The 26763-nt window shown below is 42.6% G+C and overlaps 1 protein-coding gene across 3 annotated transcripts; it reads left to right on the plus strand.

The window, feature by feature from the left end:
• Window positions 1-6430: 6430 nt before the first annotated feature.
• On the plus strand, window positions 6431-25939 carry LOC138965363 (cytochrome P450 2B5-like). 3 transcript variants are annotated; one of them, XM_070337500.1, is made up of 9 exons: window positions 6431-6752; window positions 7394-7698; window positions 15821-15999; window positions 17014-17163; window positions 17959-18170; window positions 19901-20096; window positions 22649-22818; window positions 24052-24322; window positions 25329-25939. In XM_070337500.1, exons 2-9 carry the CDS (start codon window positions 7514-7516, stop codon window positions 25529-25531), a joined length of 1566 nt encoding a protein of 521 aa, XP_070193601.1. In that variant the 5' UTR covers window positions 6431-6752; window positions 7394-7513; the 3' UTR covers window positions 25532-25939. The 3 variants fall into 3 exon arrangements, with proteins under 3 accessions (XP_070193601.1, XP_070193602.1, XP_070193600.1); XM_070337501.1 differs by having other exon boundaries at window positions 6431-6748; XM_070337499.1 differs by having other exon boundaries at window positions 6431-7698.
• Window positions 25940-26763: the final 824 nt, after the last annotated feature.

Raw genomic sequence — 26763 nt, forward strand, 5'->3', positions numbered from 1 at the left:
CCACAGCTCCGAAAAGTAAGCTTAGCGAAGTTTACCTCGCGTAGTCTACTTTGCCCAATTAATGACAGGAAGTTAAGCATCTGAATTTGCAGATCGTGCCTTTTAAGCATACAAATTCATTTGGATTACAATCAATTCGAGTTATACCGAATGAACTGTACAAGGGGTTTAGAAGGAAAACATCGCCGCTTCCATTATAACAAAAGTAACAAAAACAAGTCGCGTAAGGCGAAATTACTACATTATTTTAGTCAAGCTGTGGAACTCACAGAATGAAACTGAACGCACTGCATTTTTTCACAATGACAGTAGTCCGCCGCTCGTGCAAAACGCAGTGAAACTGACGAGCCTGTTTAGCGCGGTAGTGGTTTCGCTGTGCTGCATAGTACTCTTTTCTGTACCTCTCTTCGTTAACTTTCTGTGCGTGTTTTTAATCCAAACATATCATATCTATATGTTTTTGGAATCAGAAACCGACAAGGAATAAGATGAAATTGTTTTTAAATCGATTTCGGAAATTTAATTTTGATCATAGTTTTTATATTTTTAATTTTCAGAGCTTGTTTTTAATCCGAATATAACATATGTATATGTTTTTGAAATCAAGAAATGATGAAGAATAAGATGAACGTAAATTGGGATCGTTTTATTTAAAAAAAATTTTTTTACAATTTTCAGATTTTTAATGACCAAAGTCATTAATTAATTTTTAAGCCACCAAACTGAAATGCAATACCGAAGTCAGGCCTTCGTCGAAGATTGCTTGGCCAAAATTTCAATCAATTTGATTGAAAATTGAGGGTGTGACAGTGCCGCCTCAACTTTTACAAAAAGCCGGATATGACATTATCAAAGACATTTATCGAAAAAATGGAAAAAACGTCTGGGGATATCATACCCAGGAACTCTCATGTCAAATTTCATAAAGATCGGTCCAGTAGTTTACTCTGAATCGCTCTACACACACACACACACACACACACACACACACACACACACACACAGACAGACACACACACACACACACACACACACACATACACCACGACCCTCGTCTCGATTCCCCCATCTACGTTAAAACATTTAATCAAAACTTGACTAAATGTAACAAGAGGCGAAGCCTTCAAGGCTCACGTAAGAAATCGACAAACAGTAACACAAACTCAATCACTCCGTCACACATACACACACACCGTAAGAAAGCGAGACACTATATCTAGATCTGTCTGTCTGCATGTAGCCTACTTACAGGGGCACGACTGCCAATGGCCGATTTCGAAGAAAAAACTAGTCTCGGCCCGCTCAAAATAACAATGCCCGAGACTTTCAGTAATTCCTTCGCGTGACGTCTAACCCTCTTACGCCATAATGTGACGTCTTCAAATGTTAAAGTTTCTACCACAGACATACACACATACGCACGCACGCACGCACGCACAGACAGACAAAGTTTAGCATCGCATAGGCTACACTTACGTGAGCCAAAAAGGGAGACACAAATGGCGGCCAAAAGTATGCTTTTTCTTCGATCAAAGACACAAATGACGTCATTATGCCCACTTTTGGAGCTCATTCCATCAATAGCCTTCAATATAGTCATTTTTTGCATTCATAAAAGTGACGTATATCAAATATTATACGTTATTTGTGTTTTTGACCAAAATATGACATTTTACACAGACGTGGTTCCCTGAGTAGCCAGGGCGGAGAGAAAGGCCGGACGGGGGTCTGAAGATCTGTTGTTATAATTCAACCGTTCCCGGCGGGTGTTCTTGACAATATGCAGATTAAATTAAAACAAGTCGCGTAAGGCGAAATTAATACATTTAGTCAATCTGTCGAACTCACAGAATGAAGCTGAACGCATTGCATTTTTCGTACCTGGACCGTATAGCATATCGTGAATCCCCCGCACGTGGAAAAGGCAGTGACATTGACAAACCAGTATAGCGCTGTCGCGGTTGCGCTTTGCAGGATAGCGTGCTGTTCTGTACCTATCTCTATTCTTTTTTTTTCTTTTTTACTTTCTGAGCTTGTTTTTAATCCAAATATATAATATCTACATGATTTTGGAATCAGAAACTGACAAGGAATAAGATGAAATTGTTTTTAAATCGATTTCTGAAATTATAATTTTAATTATAATTTTCAGATTTTTAATATTCTGAGCTTATTTATAATCCGAATATAACATATCTATATGTTTTTGGAATCAGGAAATAATGCAGACTAAGATGAATTTATTTTTGGATCGATTTCTAAAAAAATAATTTTAATTAAAATTTTCAGATTTTTAATGACCAAAATCATTAATTAATTGTTGAGCCTCCGAGCTGAAATGCAATACCAAAGCCCGGCTTTTGTCGAAGATTGCTTGGCCAAAATGTCAATCGATTTGGTAAGAAAATGAGGGCGTGACAGTTCCGCCTCAACTTTCACTTGAAGCCGAATATGACGTCATCAAAGACATTTATCGAAAAAATGAAAAACAGGTCTAGGGATACCATACCCTGGAACTCTCATGTGAAGTTTCATGAAGATAGGTCCAAGTAGTTTTCTCGGAATCACTTTGTACATACACACACATACACACACACACACACACACACACACACACACACACACACATACACCACGACCCTCATCTCGATTACCCCTCTATGTACAAACATTTAGTCGAAACTTGACTAAATGTAACACACAAAAAAGAAAAGAAAAGGTGAAATACCTTTCTTTTGCTTTTTAAATTGACGCGGTTCGTCGGCGTTTTCCTTATAAACCTGCGCAGAAGCGAATGCGCAAAAACCTAAAAGTGTCCAAATACTGTATTCATGGAAGTGTCACTGCTGCTTGGATTATACGCAAGAGACGACCATGACTGTGCACTTTGGAGCCGAGTGAGTCACACCAAAAAGAAGTAAGACAAGTTTAGGGGACATCATTCTTTCAACAATGACATTGAAGTCGGTTTGTAGCGCAGTTAGGCCAAATAAAAATATATGTTGGTTTAGGGTAACCTGACCTAATGTTTTCCAGCCGACCATAAAATTTGTTTTTCATAAAAAAAAACTAAACTTTTGGCACATTTTGCGAACCATATCGAGACTAAGGGAAGTAACCTCCTTTGAATTCGACTAAATTTTTTGTAAAAGAAAGAAAAAAAGCCGACCTAACGATCCTATTATTTTTGGTCACGTGACCCTAATCCAACATATATTTTTGCTTGACTTTAAGATGCCGTCCTTCACGTCCAAACGATCATGTAAACACCGCATATCTGGTCAGGCATTTACATGAGATCGGAGCACCCTCTCAATTGGAACATACCAATAATACACAGCCTAACTGCCTGCTTTGCAGAGCGAGGATTTCTTCAGACTGAATTAATTTTGCACTAAAACAGACGTCAGCGGTTAAAAAATAGAAAAGACTACCCTGAGAAGAAGGCTAAACCAGGGTGTAGCTTTTTATATTTAGTCAAGTTTTGACTAAATATTTTAACATCGAGGGGGAATCGAAACGAGGGTCGTGGTGTATGTGCGTGCGTGTGTGTGTGTGTGTGTGTGTGTGCGTGCGTGTGTGTGTGTGTGTAGAGCGATTCAGACTAAACTACTGGACCGATCTTTATGAAATTTGACATGAGAGTTCCTGGGTATGAAATCCCCGAACGTTTTTTTCATTTTTTTCATAAATGTCTTTGATGACGTCATATCCGGCTTTTCGTGAAAGTTGAGGCGGCACTGTCACGCCCTCATTTTTCAACCAAATTGGTTCAAATTTTGGTCAAGTAATCTTCGACGAAGCCCGGACTTCGGTATTGCATTTCAGCGTGGTGGCTTAAAAATTAATTGATGACTTTGGTCATTAAAAATCGGAAAATTGTAAACAAAAACAAACATTTATAAAACGATCCAAATTTACGTTTATCTTATTTTCCATCATTTGCTGATTCCAAAAACATATAAATATGTTATATTCGGATTAAAAACAAGCTCTGAAAATTAAATATATAAAAATTATTATCAAAATTAAATTGTCCAAATCAATTTAAAAACACTTTCATCTTATGCCTTGTCGGTTCCTGATTCCAAAAACATATAGATATGATATGTTTGGATTTAAAACACGCTCAGAAAGTTAAAACAAAGAGAGGTACAGAAAAGCGTGCTATCCTTCTTAGCGCAACTACTACCCCGCTCTTCTTGTCAATTTCACTGCCTTTGCCATGAGCGGTGGCCTGACGATGCTACGAGTAAAATGGCATTGCGTTCAGTTTCATTCTGTGAGTTCGACAGCTACTTGACTAAATATTGTATTTTCGCCTTACGCGACTTGTTTTTACTCTGCACGGTCGAGCCTGTCCTGCATGGCGACCCCCTTCATAACGGCTACCTGCCCATTACGACTATGCCAAAGGATCCCGGAAGATTTGTTTTACAATCCACCGGCCTTTCCATAGCGAGCACCTGTCTATAACGACCACTTGTGAAAGGTCCCTTGGTTGGTCGTTGTAATCAGGTTGGAGTGTGTGGACGCTGTTATCCCAGGTCACGTTAAAGTGCATGCGATCTGCACCAGAAGGAATTTATCGTTTTAGAGGCGCGTGTAACAGCACATGACATTGTGCTAAAGTGCATGCGATCCGACTGCACCAGAAGGAATTTATCGTTTTAGAGGCGAGTGTAACTGCACATGACATTTTGCTAAAGTGCATGCGATCTGCACCAGAAAGCATTTATCGTTTTAGAGGCGAGTGTAACTGCACATGACATTGTGCTAAAGTGCATGCGATTTGCACCATAAGGCATTTATCGTATTAGAGGCGCGTGTAGTGTAACTGCACATGACATTGTGCTAAAGTGCATGCGATCTGCACAAGAAGGAATTTGTCGTATTCAGAGACGCGTGTAACTGTACATGACATTGTGCTAAAGTGCATGCGATCCGTGCACCAGAAGTAATTTATCGTATTAGAGACGCGTGTAACTGCACATGACATTATGCTAAAGTGCATGCGATCTGCACAAGAAGGAATTTATCGTTTTAGAGGCGCGTGTAACTGCACATGACATTATGCTAAAGTGCATGCGATCTGCACAACTAAGGAATTTATCGTATTCAGAGGCGCGTGTAACTGCACATGACATTGTGCTAAAGTACATGCGATCTGCACCAGAAGTAATTTATCGTATTAGAGACGCGTGTAACTGCACATGACATTGTGCTAAAGTGCATGCGATCTGCACCAGAAGGAATTTATCGTTTTAGAGGCGCGTGTAACTGCACATGACATTATGCTAAAGTGCATGCGATCTGCACCAGAAGGAATTTATCGTTATAGAGGCGCGTGCAACAGCACTGTCATGTGTCAGGCCCGCCAAAACACAACAATAATAATAATACGAGAATTTATAACGCGCACATATCTCACCACAAGGCGACTCATATCAAGGCGCACAAAACAGCAAACAGTACGTGGCAAAGCCACACGATAAGACAATGCAAGTCCATTCACAGAGCACTGTCCCCACCCCCGCTCACCACCCCCGCTCACCACCACCCTACCCCCATTTCCCTGCCGCCCCCACCTCTCTTACCCCACCCCCTGGCCAGGGTGGTGCTGTGGTTACGCTATACTGACGGACCGTTTGAAACTAAATATAGTCATCCTTCTTTGTAGACAGGGCAGGAAACTCAGCGTGTGTGTGCGGGGGGTTGGGGGAGGGGGGTGTAGTACGTGTGTGTCTCACGGTGTGTGTGTGTGTGTGTGTGTGTGTGTGTGCCGCGTGCGTGTGTCCGTGCATGAGTGTGTGTGTGTATGTGTGTGTATGTATGTGTGTGCGTGCGTGCGTGTGTGTCAGTGTGTGTGTGTCGTGTGTGTTTGCCTGTGTGTGTGTGTGTGTGTGTGTGTGTGTGTGTGTGTGTGTGTGTTAATGTTAGTGTGTGTGCGTGTGTGTGTTTGTCAGTGGAGTCAGTCAGTGCGTGCAAATGTGGATAAATTATACTTCTAGCCTTTCAGAAACTAAGTTGATACACAATTTGCACTAGTTTAAACGGAAAGCATCCACTGAGGTTATTTATCAAGTTGTGGGCCTGTGTGGAGATGGTGAGCCGTGTCGTTCACACTGGAGAACTCTGCCTTAATTCAAACTTCCGAGTTACCGAAACTATTATATGGCTAGTTCGGCAAATTTCCCGAAAAGACCGACCAATCCGAGCAATATCCCGCCCGTTTCAGTGTAGCCAGCAGATCCCTATAGTCTACTTGACCAGCACGGCATTAGAAAAGATGATATCTTTGTAAATTAATGACATGAAATGTTGCTTTCTTATTGTAATATTTTCCCACATATTCTGCTAACCATCAGATGGAAGAGGACGGTGAAACTGACCGAGTTATCAGTGTAGAGTTTTTGATGCAGACTATCTCCGTGTTGTCAGTGACTGGTACACACGTACCCAGTTCTCAGTGTGTATACAATGAATAGATACAATGATTATATATATATACATGTCGATTCACGGGGCACCCAGACCTAGACGAATCAGTGACTGCTGTGGTCGACTGCACAGTCTTCTTCTCGTTCGCTCCTTTTTCTGGCTATTAGTATTAGACAGCCACTACTGTAGCACGCACGAATGCCGCCGTCTCAAGTTCTTTAGGGCCACTGCAGGTCGCCAAACAGCTTCTCCTGCAGGGGGTTTGATCCGGCGCACAGACAGTGAAGCAAGACATACAGCTGAAATTGTGTGTGGGTGAAGTAAATTTATGTTATGAGTTGCCAGTTTGTCACAGTGCCACAGAGATAAAGTCTGGTCACAAGTGAATGTATAATAGAGTCAGTTCTGGTCTGGTATATATCCCCGTGGTTGGTGCTCTTTGAAGTCAGTAAGACATAAAATTGACATTGTGTGTGGGTGAAGTATATTTATGTTGCGAGTTGCCAGTTTGTGCCGCAGAGAAAAAGTCTAGTATATATCCCCGTGGTTGGCGCTCTTTTGTGTGACGATCTAATTTCACTGGCTCAACCCGGCCCAGAAGGGTCAAGGACTCTGACTCGGCATTACCAGAGACTGAGTGCACAGGCAGTGACGTTTAACACAAACCCAAGCCGCGTGCGATCAGTTAATTCTCAAGTCTGTTTGGTGTGCGAGTTAACATCTTTTCTTAGCATCAAAGCCATATTTGCATACACCCATGTAAAACCGTGTGGACACGCGGCGCTGTAATGTGTAGTTCAGGTTGTAGTTCGTAAGCTCAGAGATATTTGAGGACAGAAACGTTAACCAAAGAAAGTACTTCATCAATTCTTGACAGTATCTACAATTGTCGCAAGCAGACACAGTAGCTTTTTAGGGAGATGTAAAGGGTAACACTACTTTCCCATAACAGATTTTAAAACAACTATAACCGAGAAAGAAAGACAACGACGACGTCAACGGCAGAGACCGCGACAACTTCACCGCCACCAACACTGGCGGCCAACGACAACTAACTGCGCGAAATCTCACCATGCTGCAGCTGTTAGCTTTGCTTGCCTCAGTGTTTGAGACGACAACGGTAACGCTTTTCGTGACAGTCTTCGTTGTCACCTGGCTGTGGCGAAAATCCATCCGTATACCCCCCGGCCTTCCCCCGGGACCAGGAACAGCGCTACCCGTGTTGGGCCACCTGCATTTGCTGGAGAAAGACCCCAGGTATCACTTTTTTTAATTTGTTTTTATTTTGTATTATTATATATAGCTATTCTGATGAACACGTGGGGGAATTCGGGGGCTGTGATTGGATGGTCTCTTCCGATCATCAAAGCATAATGCTACGGAAGTCGGCCATTTTTCTCAATATCCAAAAGCATATTGTCAATAACAGAGACGCATGGTTCCGGATTACCCACCTGTACCACACGATGTTTCACTGATCGACAACAGCATACACTGACAACTTGAAATTCTTCCCGTGAATGTTTTTCAGCTTTACAAATGTCGATAGCATACCATTTTCTGCTAACTTCCCGATGACCCCAGTTTGTTAGGGCTGGTACAGTACCATCTAATGGCCCGAACACAAACACCGGTGCTCCGCAGACCGCGCTATCTAGTGTACTGAATACCAACACAGGAGCTCCGCAGGGAACAGTATTGTCACCTTTTCTGTTCTCCCTGTATACTGCTGACTGCAGGAGTTCTCACGGGTCGTGCTTCATCGACAAATTTGCTGACGATACTGGACTTACAGGACAGATTACTGACGACAATGACACACACTACAGACAAGAAGTTAGCAGCTTTGTGGACTGGTGCGACGAGAATTACCTGGACTTGAACACAGGAAAAACTAAAGAAATGATTTTTGACACTAGAAGAAAAAAGGTAGCACACAAGCCTATCGTGATAGCTGGTGTTGAAGTCGAACAGGTTGAAAGCTATCGCTACCTAGGTGTAGTGATCGACAACAAGCTGTCTTGGCATGCCAACACTGACCAAATCTTGAAGAAAGCGCACACGCGCATGTACTGTCTAAGGAAGCTTAGATCGTTCTCTGTTCGTAATGACATCCTGCAAATGTTCTATCTGTCCACTGTTGGTAGCGTGTTGACATATGCATGTGTGTGCTGGGGGGGTAACCTTAGTAAACAGGATAGTGACAGGCTAGAAAAGCTAGTCAAGAAGGCTGGATCTGTTGTAGGCAGGAAACAAGAGACCATTGAATCAGTTTGCCAGAGACGACTGACTGACCGACTGACCTCAATTTTGGCTGACGAGACACACCCACTGAAACCTGAATTTGACTCTCGACGCATTGACAGGAGTGGTAGACTGAGGGCTATGGTTGCTAGAACGTCACGTTTCCGCAATTCTTTTGTTCCCAGAGCTATCCATGCTTTCAACCAATCACATGTTAGAGGCCTCTATCATGTTTCTCTGTCATAATTATTACTGTACTCTGTTGCTGGGTTATCTGTAATGTATGTATTTTTAGTAACTGTATTACCGTAGCCCAAATGTGCGGTGTTCTAGTCGACATGTGGTGCTTTGTAAACCTTGTGTGCGCGTGGATGTGGAGGTGGACTCTTGGACGTCTTTTTGTTATTGGAATTATGGTTTTTGTTAAATTGTATTGCTGTTGCTGTTGTTGTGTGAGTGAGTTGTGAGTTGGCAGACTTGACTTGACGGATGACTGTTTGCGTTAGTGAGACTGTGTTTAGTATGCATTCTTATTCTTTTGATTGGAAATGAGTATTGTTACAACATAATTTCCATATGGATTAATAAATTTGAGTTGAGTTGTTGAGTTGAAACAGGACTAAACCAATTATTTTCTGTCCCTAAACACCACAAAATGCCCAAAGTCGAAAGATGTAGTACAAACAGGGGAGTAAAACGGAACAGCCGTTTTTGTGTGCCTGTGTGAGCTCAGTTGCCGACTAACACAAACCATAGCACAAACTCAGTTTCGCATTCCGCTTTTCAGTCTTATCTCGTAACTCTACACTAAATACCCCACTTCCCCCCTGAAGTATTGATGTACAACCCATGGCACTAACATTCATGTAGTCGTTTATAACTTAGGTGGAAAAGTTCGCTTCATGACGAGACAAGTATAAATGCCATTCACCCAAACTGAAAACTTCTTGCCGTCTGCTCGCGTTGTACGGATTAGCTGTTCTCTTCTCCTTGTTGCATCCTAGTTCTTCAGTTGTTTCTAGTTTTCCGTTGATGTTGTGTTTTGGTCTTCTTCATAAGTAGTCTTACTCAAAATTAAAAAAACTCAAACTTCTTTTTGTTGTATACGAATGAACTAATAAAAAGCTGTTTAACAGCTGTGTTGTCAATTCGAGTTTTTTTCCAAAGTCAGTGTGGCACCTGCGCAAAACTAATGCGCATAAGAAACGGCGTCTGCTATCAAAACCTGATATCAACGCATCGACTCAAAAACTGTCATTTTGTAAGTTTGGAACAACAAATCAAGGTCAGAACAGCTATATAATCGCTATTGTGTTTTCAGCGTAGCAATAGGGTCCGATATTTAGACTCGAACAAGTATAATGCGACTCGTCTTCGACTCGTCGCATTATACATGTACTTGTCTCGTCTAAATATCGGACCCTATTGCTACGCTGAAAACACAATAGCTGTTAATATTGAAGCACATGTTTGAAAATATACATTGGCACGTACATGCAATATACTTACACGTAACATACATTTATGTGGGTGAAGGTTTGAAAACAGATAAGAGGTGTACGAAGGAGAGAGAGAGAGAGAGAGAGAGAGAGAGAGAGAGAGAGAGAGAGAGAGAGAGAGAGAGAGAGAGAGTGAGAGAGAGAGAGAGTGAGAGAGAGAGAGAGGGAGAGAGAGATAGAGAGAGAGTGAGAGAGAGAGTGAGAGAGAGAGAGAGAGAGAGAGAGAGAGAGAGAGAGAGAGAGAGAGAGAGAGAGAGAGAGAATTGAATTGAATTGAATTGAAACTGATTTATTTTATGAGGGTAACAGAATAAGCAATGTATACATGCTTTTTTCATCCGGCCCTCGCCCATTGAGGGGTAACAAACAAGAAGAAATAGAAGACAAGAAAATTGGTTGATTAAAATCAACATGGCCGAAGAAATGATTTCACAAAGAAGCGGTATTGTACGGGCACATGTTGAATTTGGGTTACATGTGTTGCAGAGTATTTAAAAATACGTAGGCATAAAAACATGCAAAGAAGAGTGATAGGTCCCTGTTGTGAATATAGTCAAGTGGATAAATTGATTACTTATGTTTCACACTAGTTTTACTGCTACAGCAGTACCTCTCATGAACGGACACCCTAGGGCCAGTGCAAACCTGTCCGTACATTGCAGGTGGCCGGTCACGGGAGAAGCCCCCCCATCACACACACTAGCTCAGACACACTGGTGGATTGAGTGAGTCTTTGCTACTGGTGAGCGAGCTCTACTTGTCCTAAAACTACTACAACTTATAACTGAAAGGAAAAAAACCTGTCCTGTAAAAATGACGTTAAATCAACGGTGTCAGAAAAAGAGAGATAAAAGAAATCCTCAAATTCCTGAGGATACAGGCACCCCATGAAAGCAGCCACGAACATACTCACAGAGGCACACATGCTTGTGCAGATACTTTGCAAAAATGTGAATTGAAAACCTGCATATGTGGTAATTTCTTTTTTTTGAGTGTGGCTTTATTGAATACTTCAGGCAGTGACTTTTCCCTGTCCTGTTTTCTCTTTCCTCTCCCTTACCGCGCTTGGTCTTGTGCTTACGTGTACATACGAAGAGGGATAAGACACTAGCAGGTCTGCACATAAGTTGACCTGGGTGGTTGGACAAATCTCCACCCTTATCCCACCAGGCGGCCGCGGCCGGAATTTGAACTGACGACCTCCCGATTAGGAAGCCGATGTCTTATCCACTAGGCCACCGCGCCCGTCTGTCCATGTAAACAATACCTCATGGAAAAATCGGTAAAATGCAAATTTAACTCTCCAAAGTAGTTTCTCTCAGTGAACAGTTACACAACCATACCGCAGTTACTTCGATCTTTAAATGTAAAATAAGGTCAACAGAATTTGTGAGTCAAAAATTAGCCTCGATTTTGTTTCAGTTACAACAAATTGTAAACTTGCAATAGATCTTTCTTGAGTTTTGCACTGACGACATAAAGATGTTACAAGTCAAGTATCCGAAGTCCGAAGCCCAAATCGCTTATTTGCTTGTCCACTGTCATTATTTTCCATTGTGGGAGCAACTGCAGCCTCACACTATAAGATTGTGTAATTAAAAATGGTATTTGAAATGAAAGGTCCATACGAAGAGAGGAGGCATACCTCTCAAAGAATATAAACCTTTTGTCGACTGGTCTATACTGAAATGGCAGCTAGACGCCTTTTGTCGACAGGTCTATTCTGACATGGCAGCTAGACGCCTTTTGTCGACTGGTCTACATACTGAAATGGCAGCTAGACGCCTATTGTCGACTGGTCTATACCGAAATGGCAGCTAGACGCCCTTTGTCGACTGGTCTATACTGACATGGCAGCTAGACGCCTTTTGTCGACTGGTCTATACTGAAATAGCAGCTAGACGCCTTTTGTCGACTGGTCTATACTGACATGGCAGCTAGACGCCTTTTGTTGACTGGTCTACATACTGAAATGGCAGCTAGACGCCTTTTGTCGACTGGTCCATACTGAAATGGCAGCTAGACCCTTTTGTCGACTGGTCTATACTGACATGGCAGCTGGACGCCTTTTGTCGACTGGTCTATACTGACATGGCAGCTAGACGCCTTTTGTCGACTGGTCTACATACTGAAATGGCAGCTAGACGCCTTTTGTCGACTGGTCTATACTGAAATGGCAGCTAGACGCCTTTTATCGGCTGGTCTATACTGACATGGCAACTAGACGCCTTTTGTCGACTGGTCTATACTGAAATGGCAGCTAGACACCTTTTGTCAACTGGTCCATACTGAAATGGCAGTTAGACGCCTTTTGTCGACTGGTCTATACTGACATGGCAGCTAGACGCCTTTTGTCGACTGGTCTATACTGAAATGGCAGCTAGACGCCTTTTGTCGTCTGGTCTATACTGACATGGCAGCTAGACGCCTTTTGTCGACTGGTCTACTAAAGTGATAATGTCTAACAAGAAAAATGTCTCTCATCGCCCCAAGAGATACAGTCGGACCCGCTTATAAGGAGCTCGGTTATAAGGAACCTCTTTTATAAGGAGAAAGAAAAAAAATCCCCGAATTACATTGTTCTTTGTTATGACTTACGAAAACTCGCTTAGAAGGAGCTCGGTTATACGATACCTCTCTTATTAGGAGTGAAAAATAGGCCCCAAACAGGCCCTGAGTCCGGTTATAAGGAGTGCCAATAGCACCGGCTTCAAAGTCTGGGAGACTTTCTACGCCCACACCCATCACTCGGAGAGAAACCGATGATGGTCTTGGTCACCAATCTGTTCACCTCAACTGTTGCGAGCTGGTTCTAGTGTGCTTGCAGCAGACCCAGCACAGCACAGATCCACTTCTGGAATCTTACGCTAAATGTGTCTCAAGACACACATTTTGTAGTCCTGGCATCCTGAAAGGCAGAGGCCCCAACCTACAGGTTTGCTTCCATACCAAAAACGCCTCCAGACACGGGAACTTGGGAGCAGAGGCAACAGCTCCGCTTGAACCTCAGAAACCAAATGTGCCTCCAGACACACAGATCCCTTAGACGGCCGAGGCTGTGGCCTCTAAGGTTCTCTTGTACCAAATCGCCTCCTGACTCTGCATCAGATTGCTTGCGCTGGCATCTGCTTACATAGACCCACATTAAGTCACCACCGAGTGGTAGACAGACGACATTTGGCAGCATTGACTGCCAGCTTCACGGTAATGCGTACCCCTAGCGCGGCTCTGCTTGGGTGTTACTCCATACCCCCCCGCCCTCCATGGAACTTCTTGACCCCAACATATTGGGTGGGGAGTTTTCCCAGTCGGTAGAGGCGCTGGCTTTAAAACCGGTTGTCACTTTCAGCGTGGGTTCAACCCCCAAGTTCGGCGCGGGATGTGTGTCCCAGAGTCAACTTTGTGCAGACTCTCCTCGGTGTCCGAACACCCCCGTGTGCACGCATGCGCACGATAAAGATCCCAGGGTCACAGCGAAAGCCTCAGGCCTTGGAAACACGAATACATGCATGCAAAAATATGAAGCCCGGGTGTCCGTTCGGCCAACAGCCAATAAAGTAACTATTTCAGCACTGACCCAAGACGACCCAACCCGGTCCCTAGCCCATTTCAGGTCTCCTCTAGCAGCCGGCAGCCAGCTGTCTACTTCCCCATCCCTCCCCCCCCTGCATTTTAATTTTTAATTTTTATACAAAGCCGGGTTTTCTCGTGTAACATGTCCCAAATGGCTTTGCCGTGAGGGCGTAAAACTTACATTTTCTTCCACCGGCTTCAAACCGAAAGTACGTCGAATTATTTCATCAATCCTGTTAGGGGAGAATTATCCGCCTTTGCTTTCGCGGAAACTTCCGTTCATCGCTAAATGCGCTACCTTCGATCTGGATGCAGAAGTGAAAATGTCTGAACAGAGAGGAACAAATTACTGTTGTTCCATAGACATGAGCCTAAAGGGGCATTGATTTTCAATCCGCTGTGCGAGAGAAAGAGAGAGCGAGAGAGAGAGAGAGAGAGAGAGAGAGAGAGAGAGAGAGAGAGAGAGAGAGAGAGAGAGAGAGAGAGAGAGAGAGAGAGAAGAAGAAGAAGAAGAAGAATTGCTAATACTGACACTGAAAATGCAGAAGCCCGCTTATAAGGTAGTTGGGCTTGGGTTACTCCTTATACCCGAGAGCTCTGTTATAAGGAACCTCGAGTAAAAAATTTGGTCACCGAGCGCTCCTTTTAAGCGGGCCCGACTGTATACAGTTCAGGTGCGGGGTTGTAATGATGTGACCACACACCAGGAATACCTTAAGAACATTAAACGTGCTTCCTGGGTCGTCCCGACACACAGCCTCACTAATGTGTCTGTATCTCTAAAACTATTGGGAGTTTTGGATTTAGACTTCATGTAATCCTCAATCGCCATGAAACCTTCCTATTGACCATTATTTTAAATGATTATCTTTGAAAACAAACAAATAATTAACGACTTCATTTGAACTACACAGTCCGGATGTTGTGGGTCGTGGACGACCCATGGTGAATTAAAGAAGGTATATTACGGTGTTTATCCCTGTTCGGATGGCCTGGGTCGTGTACGACCAATACTTTTTACGTTGTATTCTTCTTTAGAAAGTATGGGTGGTACACGACCCCCATCGACTGTGTACTCCAAAGCGTGAGTGGGAATCCCTAACTGTAATTCTCATTGTGTCCTCTCTTTGCGTCAGTCATAATTTTCGTCCCACACTTCGCACCTGAGTATTTCATGCGCTATTCCTAGAGATACAGATTTGAAATTGAGCCGAGAGATACAGAGCCTTCGTTTTTGGTGTTGATTAGATGACAACACACACGAGGAAGGTCTTAGAATTAGTGTTTGAGCGTTTTATTTTTCAAATCTTAATGCTGTGTTTTGGTAGTCATTTCAGACCGTGATATTCTCCAACGGCTGTGTGTTTGTTTATATTATGCGAAGTGTTTTAGCCCGGTATGACACGGAATATGCATGCGTTTGCTAGACTGTAGGTTTGACTTCCTCAATCCAACGGTCTTAATCTGCTTTGACGAATGGGTATCTATGAGGACTAAATAAAATATGATGACGAACGGAATCCGGCTCCTGACACAGGAGAGCTGGGCGAAGCAAACCGCTCGCTGATTAAAATTCATTTAATTATTTGGCATAGTTTCGGAGCAGTTTTGAGCAAATCATTGCAGGTGTTTCTAAATTACAGCAGTACAGCGAATGTACTTTGAAATGTGTATGGTCCAAATCGTCAGAAAACTTTTCAAAATGGCGTCTTATGTGTACTATCTTTAAGTGGCAGATAGACAAAACAACACCAACGACAACGGTAATCTAGGTTTTCCAATAGGGCTTTTGTTCCTTCGTTGAGTTAGTCCGTTGATTGGTAGTTGATGGGTGTGCCCCCCCTCCCCCCACCCTTCCCCGACATACATCTAGAGATCCTTTGTGTTTCCTTTCCAGGAAGAAGTTTAGCGAGTGTAGTGTAGTGTAGTGTAGTGTAGTGTAGTGTAGTGTAGTGTAGTGTAGTGTAGTGTATCGCAGTGTATTGTATTGTTTTGTATTGTATTGTATTGTAGTGTAGTGTAGTGTAGTGTAGTGTATTGTTTTGTATTGTATTGTTTTCCAGGAAGAAATTCAGCGAGTGGCGAGAGAAGTACGGCGATGTGTTCAGCTTCTATCGGGGCGGGCAGCTGGTGGTGGTGCTCAACGGCTACCAGGCCATACGGGACGCGCTGGTCAAGCATGGTCAAGACTTCTCCGGCCGCCCGCACTCCTTCCTCGTGGACAGGGTCTTACGGGGCATGGGTCAGTATATGATGGCACCTGCTATTCTATGGTTATGTCCACTCACTCTCTCTCTCTCTCTCTCTCTCTCTCTCTCTCTCTCTCTCTCTCTCTCTTTCTCCAAAACATGGTCAAGCCTTCTATGGCCGCCCGCATTCCTACCTAGTGGACAGGGTCTCTCAGGGCATGGGTCAGTATTTGATGGCACCTGCTATTCGATAGTTATGTCAACTCCCCCCCCCCCCCTTCATTTCAGATCAATAGCTATGCATATGTATTTTAGATCTGAGGAACAACGGGACATAAGCGCTATAAATACACACATCTATGCAACAAGAGAAAGAGAGAGTTATGCGGGCACAGTCTCCTGACACCTGAGAGAATAACAATTAAGCATTTGACTGAACAAGCGACTTTCATCCTCTGTGTATTTCAGGATTGTCCGGGTCTTCAGGTAACAAGAACATAAGCGACTTTCATCCTCTGTGTATTTCAGGATTGTCCGGGTCTTCAGGTAACAAGAACATAAGCGACTTTCATCCTCTGTGTATTTCAGGATTGTCCGGGTCTTCAGGTAACAAGAACATAAGCGACTTTCATCCTCTGTGTATTTCAGGATTGTCCGGGTCTTCAGGTAACAAGAACATAAGCGACTTTCATCCTCTGTGTATTTCAGGATTGTCCGGGTCTTCAGGTAACAAGAACATAAGCGACTTTCATCCTCTGTGTATTTCAGGATTGTCCGGGTCTTCAGGTAACAAGAACATAAGCGACTTTCATCCTCTGTGTATTTCAGGATTGTCCGGGTCTTCAGGTAACAAGAACATAAGCGACTTTCATCCTCTGTGTATTTCAGGATTGTCCGGGTCCTCAGGTAACAAGAACATAAGCGACTTTCATCCTCTGTGTATTTCAGGAGTGTCCGGATCGTCAGGTAACGATAACACAAGCAACCCAATCCTCTGTGTATTGCAGGATTGTCCGGGTCTTCAGGTAACAAGAACATAAGCGACTTTCATCCTCTGTGTATTTCAGGATTGTCCGGATCGTCAGGTAACGATAACAAAGAGCAGCGTAAGGTGAGCACGGAGATCCTCAGTCACCTGGGCATGGGGCACTCCTACCTACAGGTGCAAATCATGGAGGAGGTCACGCACTACCTGCAAGCCATCGAAGACCTCAATGGTGAGAATATAATGTCTGTCGATCATGCTCCCTCAAGCTCGATATTAATTCGGCGAAGTTGACTTCACGAAGCTCGCTGCGCGAAACTTTGGTCCTTAATTGTCGGTAAAAAGTCTGTGCGAATTCTTCGCAAAGCCAAGTTTGGGCGCAGAAGACACACCACTACCCTCGTCTCGATTCCCTGTCTATGTGTTTCGACTTAATGCAAAAACACAACAACATTTTCTGGCGGTTTGGTAAAGATTATACAAATGGGAAGTCTGCTATCTTTTGGTTAAGAGTTTATTTTAAACACAACTACATTTTCTGGCCTTTTGGCGAAGTGTATACAAAGGGAAAGTCTGCTATCTTTTGATGAAGAGTTTATAAACACAACTACATTTTCTGGCCTTTTGGCGAAGTGTATACAAATGGAAAGTCTGCTATCTTTTGGCGAAGTGTATACAAAGGGAAAGTCTGCTATCTTTTGGCGAAGTGTATACAAAGGGAAAGTCTGCTATCTTTTGGCGAAGAGTGTACAAAGGGAAAGTCTGCTATCTTTTGGCGAAGAGTGTACAAATGAAAGTCTGCTATCTTTTGGCGAAGAGTGTACAAATGGAAAGTCTGCTATCTTTTGGCGAAGAGTGTACAAATGGAAAGTCTGCTATCTTTTGGCGAAGAGTGTACAAATGGAAAGTCTGCTATCTTTTGGTGAAGATTACATGAACACAACTACATTTTCTGGCCTTTTGGTGAAGTGTATACAAAGGGAAAGTCTGCTATCTTTTGGTGAAGCGTATACATCTGTGGTTGCAGGTAAACCGGCGGACCTGTCAGAGTTGACACACGTGAGCATCTCCAACAACATCTGTTCCATCGTGTTCGGCAAGCGCTACGACTACCACGACCCAGTCTTCAAGTCCTGTATAAAAGCCATGGAAGAGGTTCTCTACGACATCTTCTTCATTGAGAATTTCAGCTTCATCCCCTTGAGGGAGTATCTGCCTTTCGACCCTTTCCGCTCGAAGGTTAGGGATGAGTCAAAAGGCGAATAGCTGTCTGTCTGTCTGTGGATGTCTGTCTGAATGTCAGTCTGTTTTTGTCTGTGTGTGTGTGTGTGGGTGTGTGTGTGTGTGTGTGTGTGTGTGTGTGTGTGTGTGTGTGTGTGTGTGTGTGTGTGTGTGTGTGTGTGTTTCATAGAAAACGAGAGAGAGAGAGAGAGAGAGAGAGAGAGAGAGAAAAAGAGAGAGAGAGAGAAAGAGATATATGAACACTGAATGGTTTATAGTACTAAGGCCACAGACCCATATACAAACCAGGGGGGGGGGGGGGGGGGGGGGGGGGGGGGGGGCAAAATTATGTTAAAAAAATGAGTGGAATGTTTGTACTAAAAGAAATCAAGATTAACATATATATTCATGTAATATTTACCTCAGAAAACAGCTGTCTTCTTCTGATCGCATAATATTAAATTTTTCTGAAGGTGTATGTAGTCCAATAAGGGTGGAGGAAAACAGAACAACATCATCCGCAAAGAGGAGAATAAATATCTCCATCAAACCTGGCAACATCTGTATACCATGTTTTCCCACAGAGGTTATATGTACCGCAAGTTGATTAATAAGAAGGGAAAAAAGTGAAGGACTCAGCACACACCCATGTCTGACACCCTTTGGACAATAACAAAACTCAGAATATTCGTTTTTCACTCGCACGCATGACATCAAACTAGCATACATAGCCTTCAAGGCACAATGCAATCTACCTGTAACACCTTCTCGTGAAATAACTTCCAGCAGCTTGCCATGGTTGACAGAATCAAAAGCCTTCTGGAAATCCACAAATGCCACATACAACTTGTAACCTTTTCTGTTAAGACATTTTTGAACAATTGCATACAAAGTGAAAATTTGGTCAGTTGTGGAATAATTTTTTCGAAAACATGCTTGATTTCGAAAATCTTTTCATTGGCATGCATATAATCATACAATCTCTGGTTTAATATGGAGGTATAACATTTTCCGATAATATTCAATAGGGAAATTCCTCTGTAATTATCAGCCAAATGCAAATCCCCCTTCTTGTAAATTGGTATTATAATTGCCTCTGCCCACAACTTTGGATAAACACCAGATCGGAACACAGCATATTTAACAATTTCGTCAAAAGAATAATAACATGCTGGCCACCAGACTTCAACATTTCAGTAAAAATACCATCTGTGCCACAGGATTTTTCATTCTTTAATTTGTTCACAGCCTGCAAAACTTCTTCGCCAGAAAAATCTTCATTCAAACTCAAGTCGTCATCGAGTTTAGCATTACTGTCATGACCCACATTGTTTTTCCCAATTTCTTCATTATCCATTTCATCATGCTCACATCTATATACTCCTTTAAAATAATCATACCACTCCTGTAAACATATTTTAACACTCACACTACTTTTTAGCTGTCCAGCCACACTCTTGAACTCTTTTCAAAACTCAGAAGAATAATTTACCTTTGATGCCAGAGAACTTGCTTTGTCATGTCTATATTGACACTTCTTGAGAGAGAGAGAGAGAGAGAGAGAGAGAGAGAGAGAGAGAGAGAGAGAGAGGGAGAGAGAGAGAGAGAGAGTGAGAGAGAGTGAGAGAGAGAGAGAGACACACACACACACACACACACACACACACACACACACACACACACATACACACACGCACACACTCGCATACAATAATGAATACCTTTACCACGTCTGACTTTTTCACCAGGCTATTTTGAAGAGAGTGAAGATGATAGAGGACAACCTGTTATTGCCGTGCATCAGGGAGCAGAGAGAGAAACTGAGGAAGAAATTAGAGAAAGACGAAGAGAAGGAGGATTCGATGCACTACCAAAACTTCGTCGAAGGTTACTTGAATAAAATGAGCGGACAACATGGCAATGGCAAAAAAACGACTGTAAATGGTAAGTCCACACTTTTCCCAAGATTGGGTGGGGCAGGAGGAGGGGGGAGGGGGGGGGGGGGGGAGGGGTAAGGTTGGAGGTGGGGGATAGGGGCGGAAAGATGACACAAGGAACTATCTTTAACTTTGAAAAATTGCCAAAACTTGCATGATCATTTTTGTGTGTGGCAAATTTGCTGATGAAAACAAATCCTTGCACTGCGTAAATGTATTTACTTTAATAACATTTGATCGTGTTGCAAGCATTATTGATTTGAATCACGAGCCAACGGCAGCACAGTGGCAAAGACAAATCGTCAACGGTCAATTCATCAGCCTGATTATTTCATAATTATGCTTGTGTGGCAAGGATTGTTTTTAATCTTCCAGCCAACTACGGCAGGCTTTTGGGGTGGGTTTTATTTTGCCTCTGGCCGATGTCGTCCGTGCGTCTGATGTCCATCTCTTGGATAATTCACTTTTTTTCTGGCAGATTTGAAACCACTGGGAATTTAGCCAAATTTAAGAAACTGATAATGATGTATCATCATGACAAACAGATTGTGTCAAACATTGTCCTTTTTTACATTTAGTCAAGTTTTGACTAAATGTTTTAACGTAGAGGGGGGAATCGAGACGAGGGTGTGGTGTATGTGTGTGTGTGCGTGCGTGTGTGTAGAGCGATTCAGACCAAACTACTGGACCGATCTTTATGAAATTTGACATGAGAGTTCCTGGGATTGATATCCCGGAACGTTTTTTTCTTTTTTTTGATAAATGTCTTTGATGACGTCATATCCGGCTTTTCGTGAAAGTTGAGGCGGCACTGTCACGCTCTCATTTTTCAACCAAATTGGTTGAAATTTTGGTCAAGTAATCTTCGACGAAGCCCGGACTTCGGTATTGCATTTCAGCTTGGTGGCTTAAAAGTTAATTAATGACTTTGGTCATTAAAAATCTGAAAATTGTAAAAAAAAAATATTTTATAAAACGATTCAAATTTACGTTCATCTTATTCTCCATCATTTGCTGATTCCAAAAACATATAAATATGTTATATCTGGATTAAAAACAAGCTCTGAAAATTAAATAAAAAAAAAATATTATCAAAATTAAATTGTCGAAATCAATTTAAAACACTTTCATCTTATTGAGTCGCCTGTTGGTGAGATATGTGCGCGTTATAAATATTCGTATTATTATTATTATTATTCCTTGTCGGTTCCTGATTCCAAAAACATATACATATGATATGTTTGGATTAAAAACACGCTCAGAAAGTTAAAACAAAGAGAGGTACAGAAAAGCGTGCTATCCTTCTCAGCGCAAGTACTACCCCGCTCTTCTTGTCAATTTCACTGCCTTTGCCGTGCGCGGTGGACTGACGATGCTACGAGTATACGGTCTTGCTGCGTTGCATTGCGTTCAGTTTCATTCTGTGAGTTCGACAGCTACTTGACTAAATGTTGTATTTTCGCCTTACGCGACTTGTTTACATTTAGTCAAGTTTTGACTAAATGTTTTAACATAGACGGGGAATCGAGACGGGGGTCGTGGTGTATGTGTGTATTTATGTATGTGCGTGCGTGCGTGCGCGTGTGCGTGTGTGTGTGTGTGTGTGTGTGTGTGTGTGTGTGTGTGTGTGTGTGTGTGTGTGGAGCGATGCAGACCAAACTACTGGACCGATCTTTATGAAATTTGACATGAGAGTTCCTGGGTATGATATTCCCGAACGTTTTTGTGTGTGTGTGTGTGATAAATGTCTTTGATGACGTCATATCCGGCTTTTCGTGAAAGTTGAGGCGGCACTGTCACGCCCTCATTTTTCAACCAAATTGGTTGAAATTTTGGTCAAGTAATCTTCGACGAAGCCCGGACTTCGGTAATGCATTTCAGCTTGGTGGCTTAAAAATTAATGAATGACTTTGGTCATTAAAAATCTGAAAATTGGAATTAAAATTATTTTTTATAAAACGATCCAAATTTACGTTCATCTTATTCTCCATCATTTTCTGATTCCAAAAACATATAAATATGTTATATTTGGATTAAAAACAAGTTCTGAAAATCAAAAATATAAAAATTATTATCAAAATTAAACTGTCGAAATCAATTTAAAAACACTTTCATCTGTTTCCTTGTCGGTTCCTGATTCCAAAAACATATAGATATGATATGTTTGGATTAAAAACACGCTCAGAAAGTTAAAACGAAGAGAGGTACAGAAAAGCGTGCTATCCTTCTCAGCGCAACTACTACCCCGCTCTTCTTGTCAATTTCACTGCCTTTGCCATGAGCGGTGGACTGACGATGCTACGAGTATACGGTCTTGCTGAAAAATTGCATTGCGTTCAGTTTCATTCTGTGAGTTCGACAGCTACTTGACTAAATGTTGTATTTTCGCCTTACGCGACTTGTTTAGCCTGATGTCCGTTTCTTCGGCGGTTCATTATTTTCTGATACAAACTATTGGGCGATTTTGTGAGTAAGTCCGACACGCCGATACATCATCAGCACAATCAGATCATGTCAAGAATTCACCTGTCTAAGACTGATGTTCTATTATGTCGACAGAGACGTACCTGTTGAAGACGCTGTTTGACCTGTGGGCAGCGGGCACGGAGACGTCGGCCACCACCGTGCTGTGGGTCATTGTCCACTTGTTACGTCACCCCCACGTGCAGGACAGGTGTCACCAGGAGGTGGACCGTGTCATTGGAGCTGACCGCCTGCCCTCACTGCAGGTGCGTTTGGTCTTGGATTAAGTTCGTTTGAATAAAAGTACAGAGGATTGTTCCAGTCACGGGGCCAACACTGCAACATTCAACAAACATAGTCTTAGCTGTCATATACAGCAATTTGTAAGTAATAAGGCCCGGCGCTCACCTACGTAACTTCAGCAGGACAGCACACGCACAGCAGATTATAGAGGTAATTCTTTTTTTCCCCAGCCCGCTACACGTTGCGTGAAGAGAAAACTGGCCAAGTACTCGTCATAATCCCTATCGTAGCATGCAGCGCCGCTGACTCTGCGCAGGTATAGTTTCCCCTCAACTGTTTGTGGACAGAAAATAATCCGTATTTAACGTCAAATTTGGAGTGAACGCTGCTTTAAAAAAAAGAAGAAAAAAGTCTTAACGGGTTTGTTGCTGTCTACATGTGAAATTTATCCAGAGAGGGTAAATGCGGCAAAAGAAATTATTTTGAGCGCTCTAGCACCGTTAATTTGTCAGAACTGGAGGTGGTCCATTTCAAAGAGTGAAGATTAGGAATGCACTGCTTACGCCGTGGTTCTATTTGTAGGTTGTTGACGTCATTGTAAGTAAACTGTGAAGCACGTCCATATTAGAAGCCCTTCCACTTCCACTTCTTCGTTCATGGGCTGAAACTCCCACGTTCACTCGTATTTTTTGCACGAGTGGATTTGTACGTGTATGACCTTTTTTCCCCCGCCATTCAGGCAGCATTCGCCGATTTCGGGGGAAGCATGCTGGGTATGGTCGTGTTTCTATAACCCACCGAACTCTGACATGGATTACAGGATCTTTTCCGTGCGCACTTGGTCTAATTGCGTGTACACACGAAGAGGATAAGGCACATAAGTTGACCTGGAAGATAAGAAAAATCTCCACCCTTAACCCATCAGGCGACCGTGGCCGGGTTTTGAACTCACGACCTTCCGATTAGGAGGCCGATGTCTTATCCACTAGGCCACTGCGCCCGTCAGAAGCCCTTCCACTATATTCTGGGTACCGTAGCAATAGTGGCACAGAGATTAATTTCAGTTACAAAGACAAAGTAGAGTAACGATACATTAATTTGTTGCGGTGTATTCCAGCGACAGTTGTCAGAGTTATTTCAGTTACAGAGGTGTATTTTTTTCGTGGCGCCAAAGAACAGAAAACAGTTTCTTTGTGACCTTGTCCGGGGACATAGATGCGTAGATTTCAATAGATCCTTTTCTGTTTAAATTCCAGGATAGGACAGATACGGTGTACGTGGAGGCCACCATTTTGGAAACGTTGAGACTGTCCGTGAACGTTCCCTTCTCCTTACCTCACAGCGTCACACGTGACGTCACTTTCCGTGATTACGTCATTCCAAAGGGCACGATGGTTCTGCCCAACCTTGAGTCAGCAATGCACGACCCGGATGTGTGGACTGATCCGCTCAGCTTCCGGCCCGAGAGGTTTATCTCCCCAGATGGAACTCTGATCAAACCCGATGAACACATTCCGTTTTCTCTCGGTAAGCAGCGTGTTTGAATGATTACTTTTTCACATACATGTATATGTTCGCATGCGCGCGCGATCTCACAAAAAGGGACAGACATAGAAAATCAGGTAGACGCGTGCACGCACGCACGCACGCACGCACGCACGCTTGCACACACACACACGCTTGCATACACACGCATTCGCACACCGGCGCCCATACACACACACACACACACACACACACACACACACACACACACACACACACACAGAGACACACACACACACACACACACACATTCACAAACACACACACACTCACACACATACACGAACAAAGAACGGTTAGTTTATGAACCGTTTAATATGAGTCAAAACGAACCCTGCACAAGCCCAAGGACATAATGGTCTCAGCAGTGGACAGGCATACCTAGACAAACAGGTCGACGTAGGAATCTTTCGTTTTGTCTAAAAATCAAACGACTCATTGACGAACCTTCAGGCATGGGAATTCTCCTCGGATCCGAGGATATCCGAGAAAAGCTGCACATTTCAGAGACAGAAATTCCTATTCCAAGAAGAAAAAAATCGAACAAATATCGAAAAAGACAATTTGCCTAGTATGGCCAATGTCCTCCATAACACCACCCCTTCATTCAGTTAGATTCATCCCGCGTGAGTCGCTGTTGCGAACAGATTTATTAGAACAGATGTTGCTGTTTACATGTGTGTGAAAGAGGAAGTGTACTCCAGTAATATCTTAATTCAGTTAAAGGATTAAAACGATCGTCCGTACAAGACATACATTAAATTCCGTCAGGTTTTATGTTGTGTAAAATTTATGAAACATACTCCCCGAATGCGCCAGATTGCGCAGATTTGAATCTAGATTTAAAAACAACCCGGAACCCCCCTAATTTTCAGAGATTTGTCTTTAAATAAATTCCCATGCCTGAATGTTTCTTATCATTATTTTGATTTAGATTTTAGAACGTTAGCAGCCGATCTGTTCCGGATTTGTATGTGTGCTGCTTCAGGCCGACGAATGTGCATGGGTAAGAGCCTGGCCCAGACGGAGCTGTACCTCTACGTGGCGAGTCTCCTGCAGCGTTTCCGCTTCCTGCCACCGGAAGGCGCACAGCCGCCATCACAAGAGAGCATTCTGGGTCTCACTGCCAACCCAGAGCCCTTCAAAGTCCGCGCCATTTTCAGGCGTGAAGCGATAACTAAGAACACATGAAAAAGGCTGGCCTGTTCCAGAAACGTTCAAACGTTTATGCGAGGGAGTATTTTCAGTCGCTGCACTGTAAACTGAAGTGTTCCACATTTGAACACACATTTGAACACAGTTTGAACCAGTTGTATATGATTCTACTGGAATAATAAGCTCGCATGGTAAATACTATTACGTGTTTACAATGTGTGCTACTTTCCCGAGTAGAATCATATAGTATTTCACACTGTTCACAACTGGTAACAAAACGTGTGTTCAAAAGTAGAACATTTCAATTTGGAGCGAGTTCGTCACAACACATGTATTCATAATCATGCAAACAAAAATGGCTGGATACAGGTGCTGTCAAGACCAAAGTAATACCATTACCTTACAGAAAATATCATTTCAAAATAAAGAATTTAGCTACCCTTTGTTTTATGATATGTTGTCATAAGCGCATTTTGTCACTTGCTTGTGATTTCTTATTTATTGATTTATTTGAGAGTTACGGACGGCTGATCTGAGAAACAAAATAAACAAGTCGCGTAAGGCGAAATAACAACATTTAGTCAAGCTGTCCAACCCACAGAATGAAACTGAACGCACTGCTTTTTTCACCAAGACCGCATACACGTAGTTTCGTCAGTCCACCGCTCGTGGCAAATTAAAGGCAGTCAAATCGACAAGCCAGAATAGTGCGGTAGTGGTCGCGCTGTGCTGCATAGCACGCTTTTCTGTACCTCCCTTGATTTAACATTCTGAGCGTGTTTGTAATCCAAACATATCATATCTATAATCAGGAACCTACAAGGAATAAGATGAAATTGTTTTTAAATCGATTTCGGAAATTTTATTTTCATAATAATTTTTATATTTTTAATTTTCAGAGCTTGTTTTTAATCCGAATATAACATATTTATATGTTTTTGGAATCAGAAAATGATGAAGAACAAAATAAACGTAATTTTGGATCGTTTTATAAAATAATAATTTTAATTACAATTTTCATATTTTTAATGACCAAAGTCAATATTTAATTTTTAAGCCTCCAAGCTGAAATGCAATACCAAAGTCCGGCCAGCGTCGAAAATTGTTTGGCCAAAATTTCAATCAATTTGATAACAAAAAATGAGGGTGTGACAGTGCCGCCTCAACTTTTACAAAAAGCCGGATATGACGTCATCAAAGACATTTATCCTAAAAAAGAAAAATTCCTCTGGGGATATCATACCCAGGAACTCTTGTGTAAAATGTCA

This window comes from Littorina saxatilis, linkage group LG4 (assembly GCF_037325665.1).
Source record: "Littorina saxatilis isolate snail1 linkage group LG4, US_GU_Lsax_2.0, whole genome shotgun sequence".
Lineage (NCBI taxonomy): Eukaryota > Metazoa > Mollusca > Gastropoda > Littorinimorpha > Littorinidae > Littorina > Littorina saxatilis.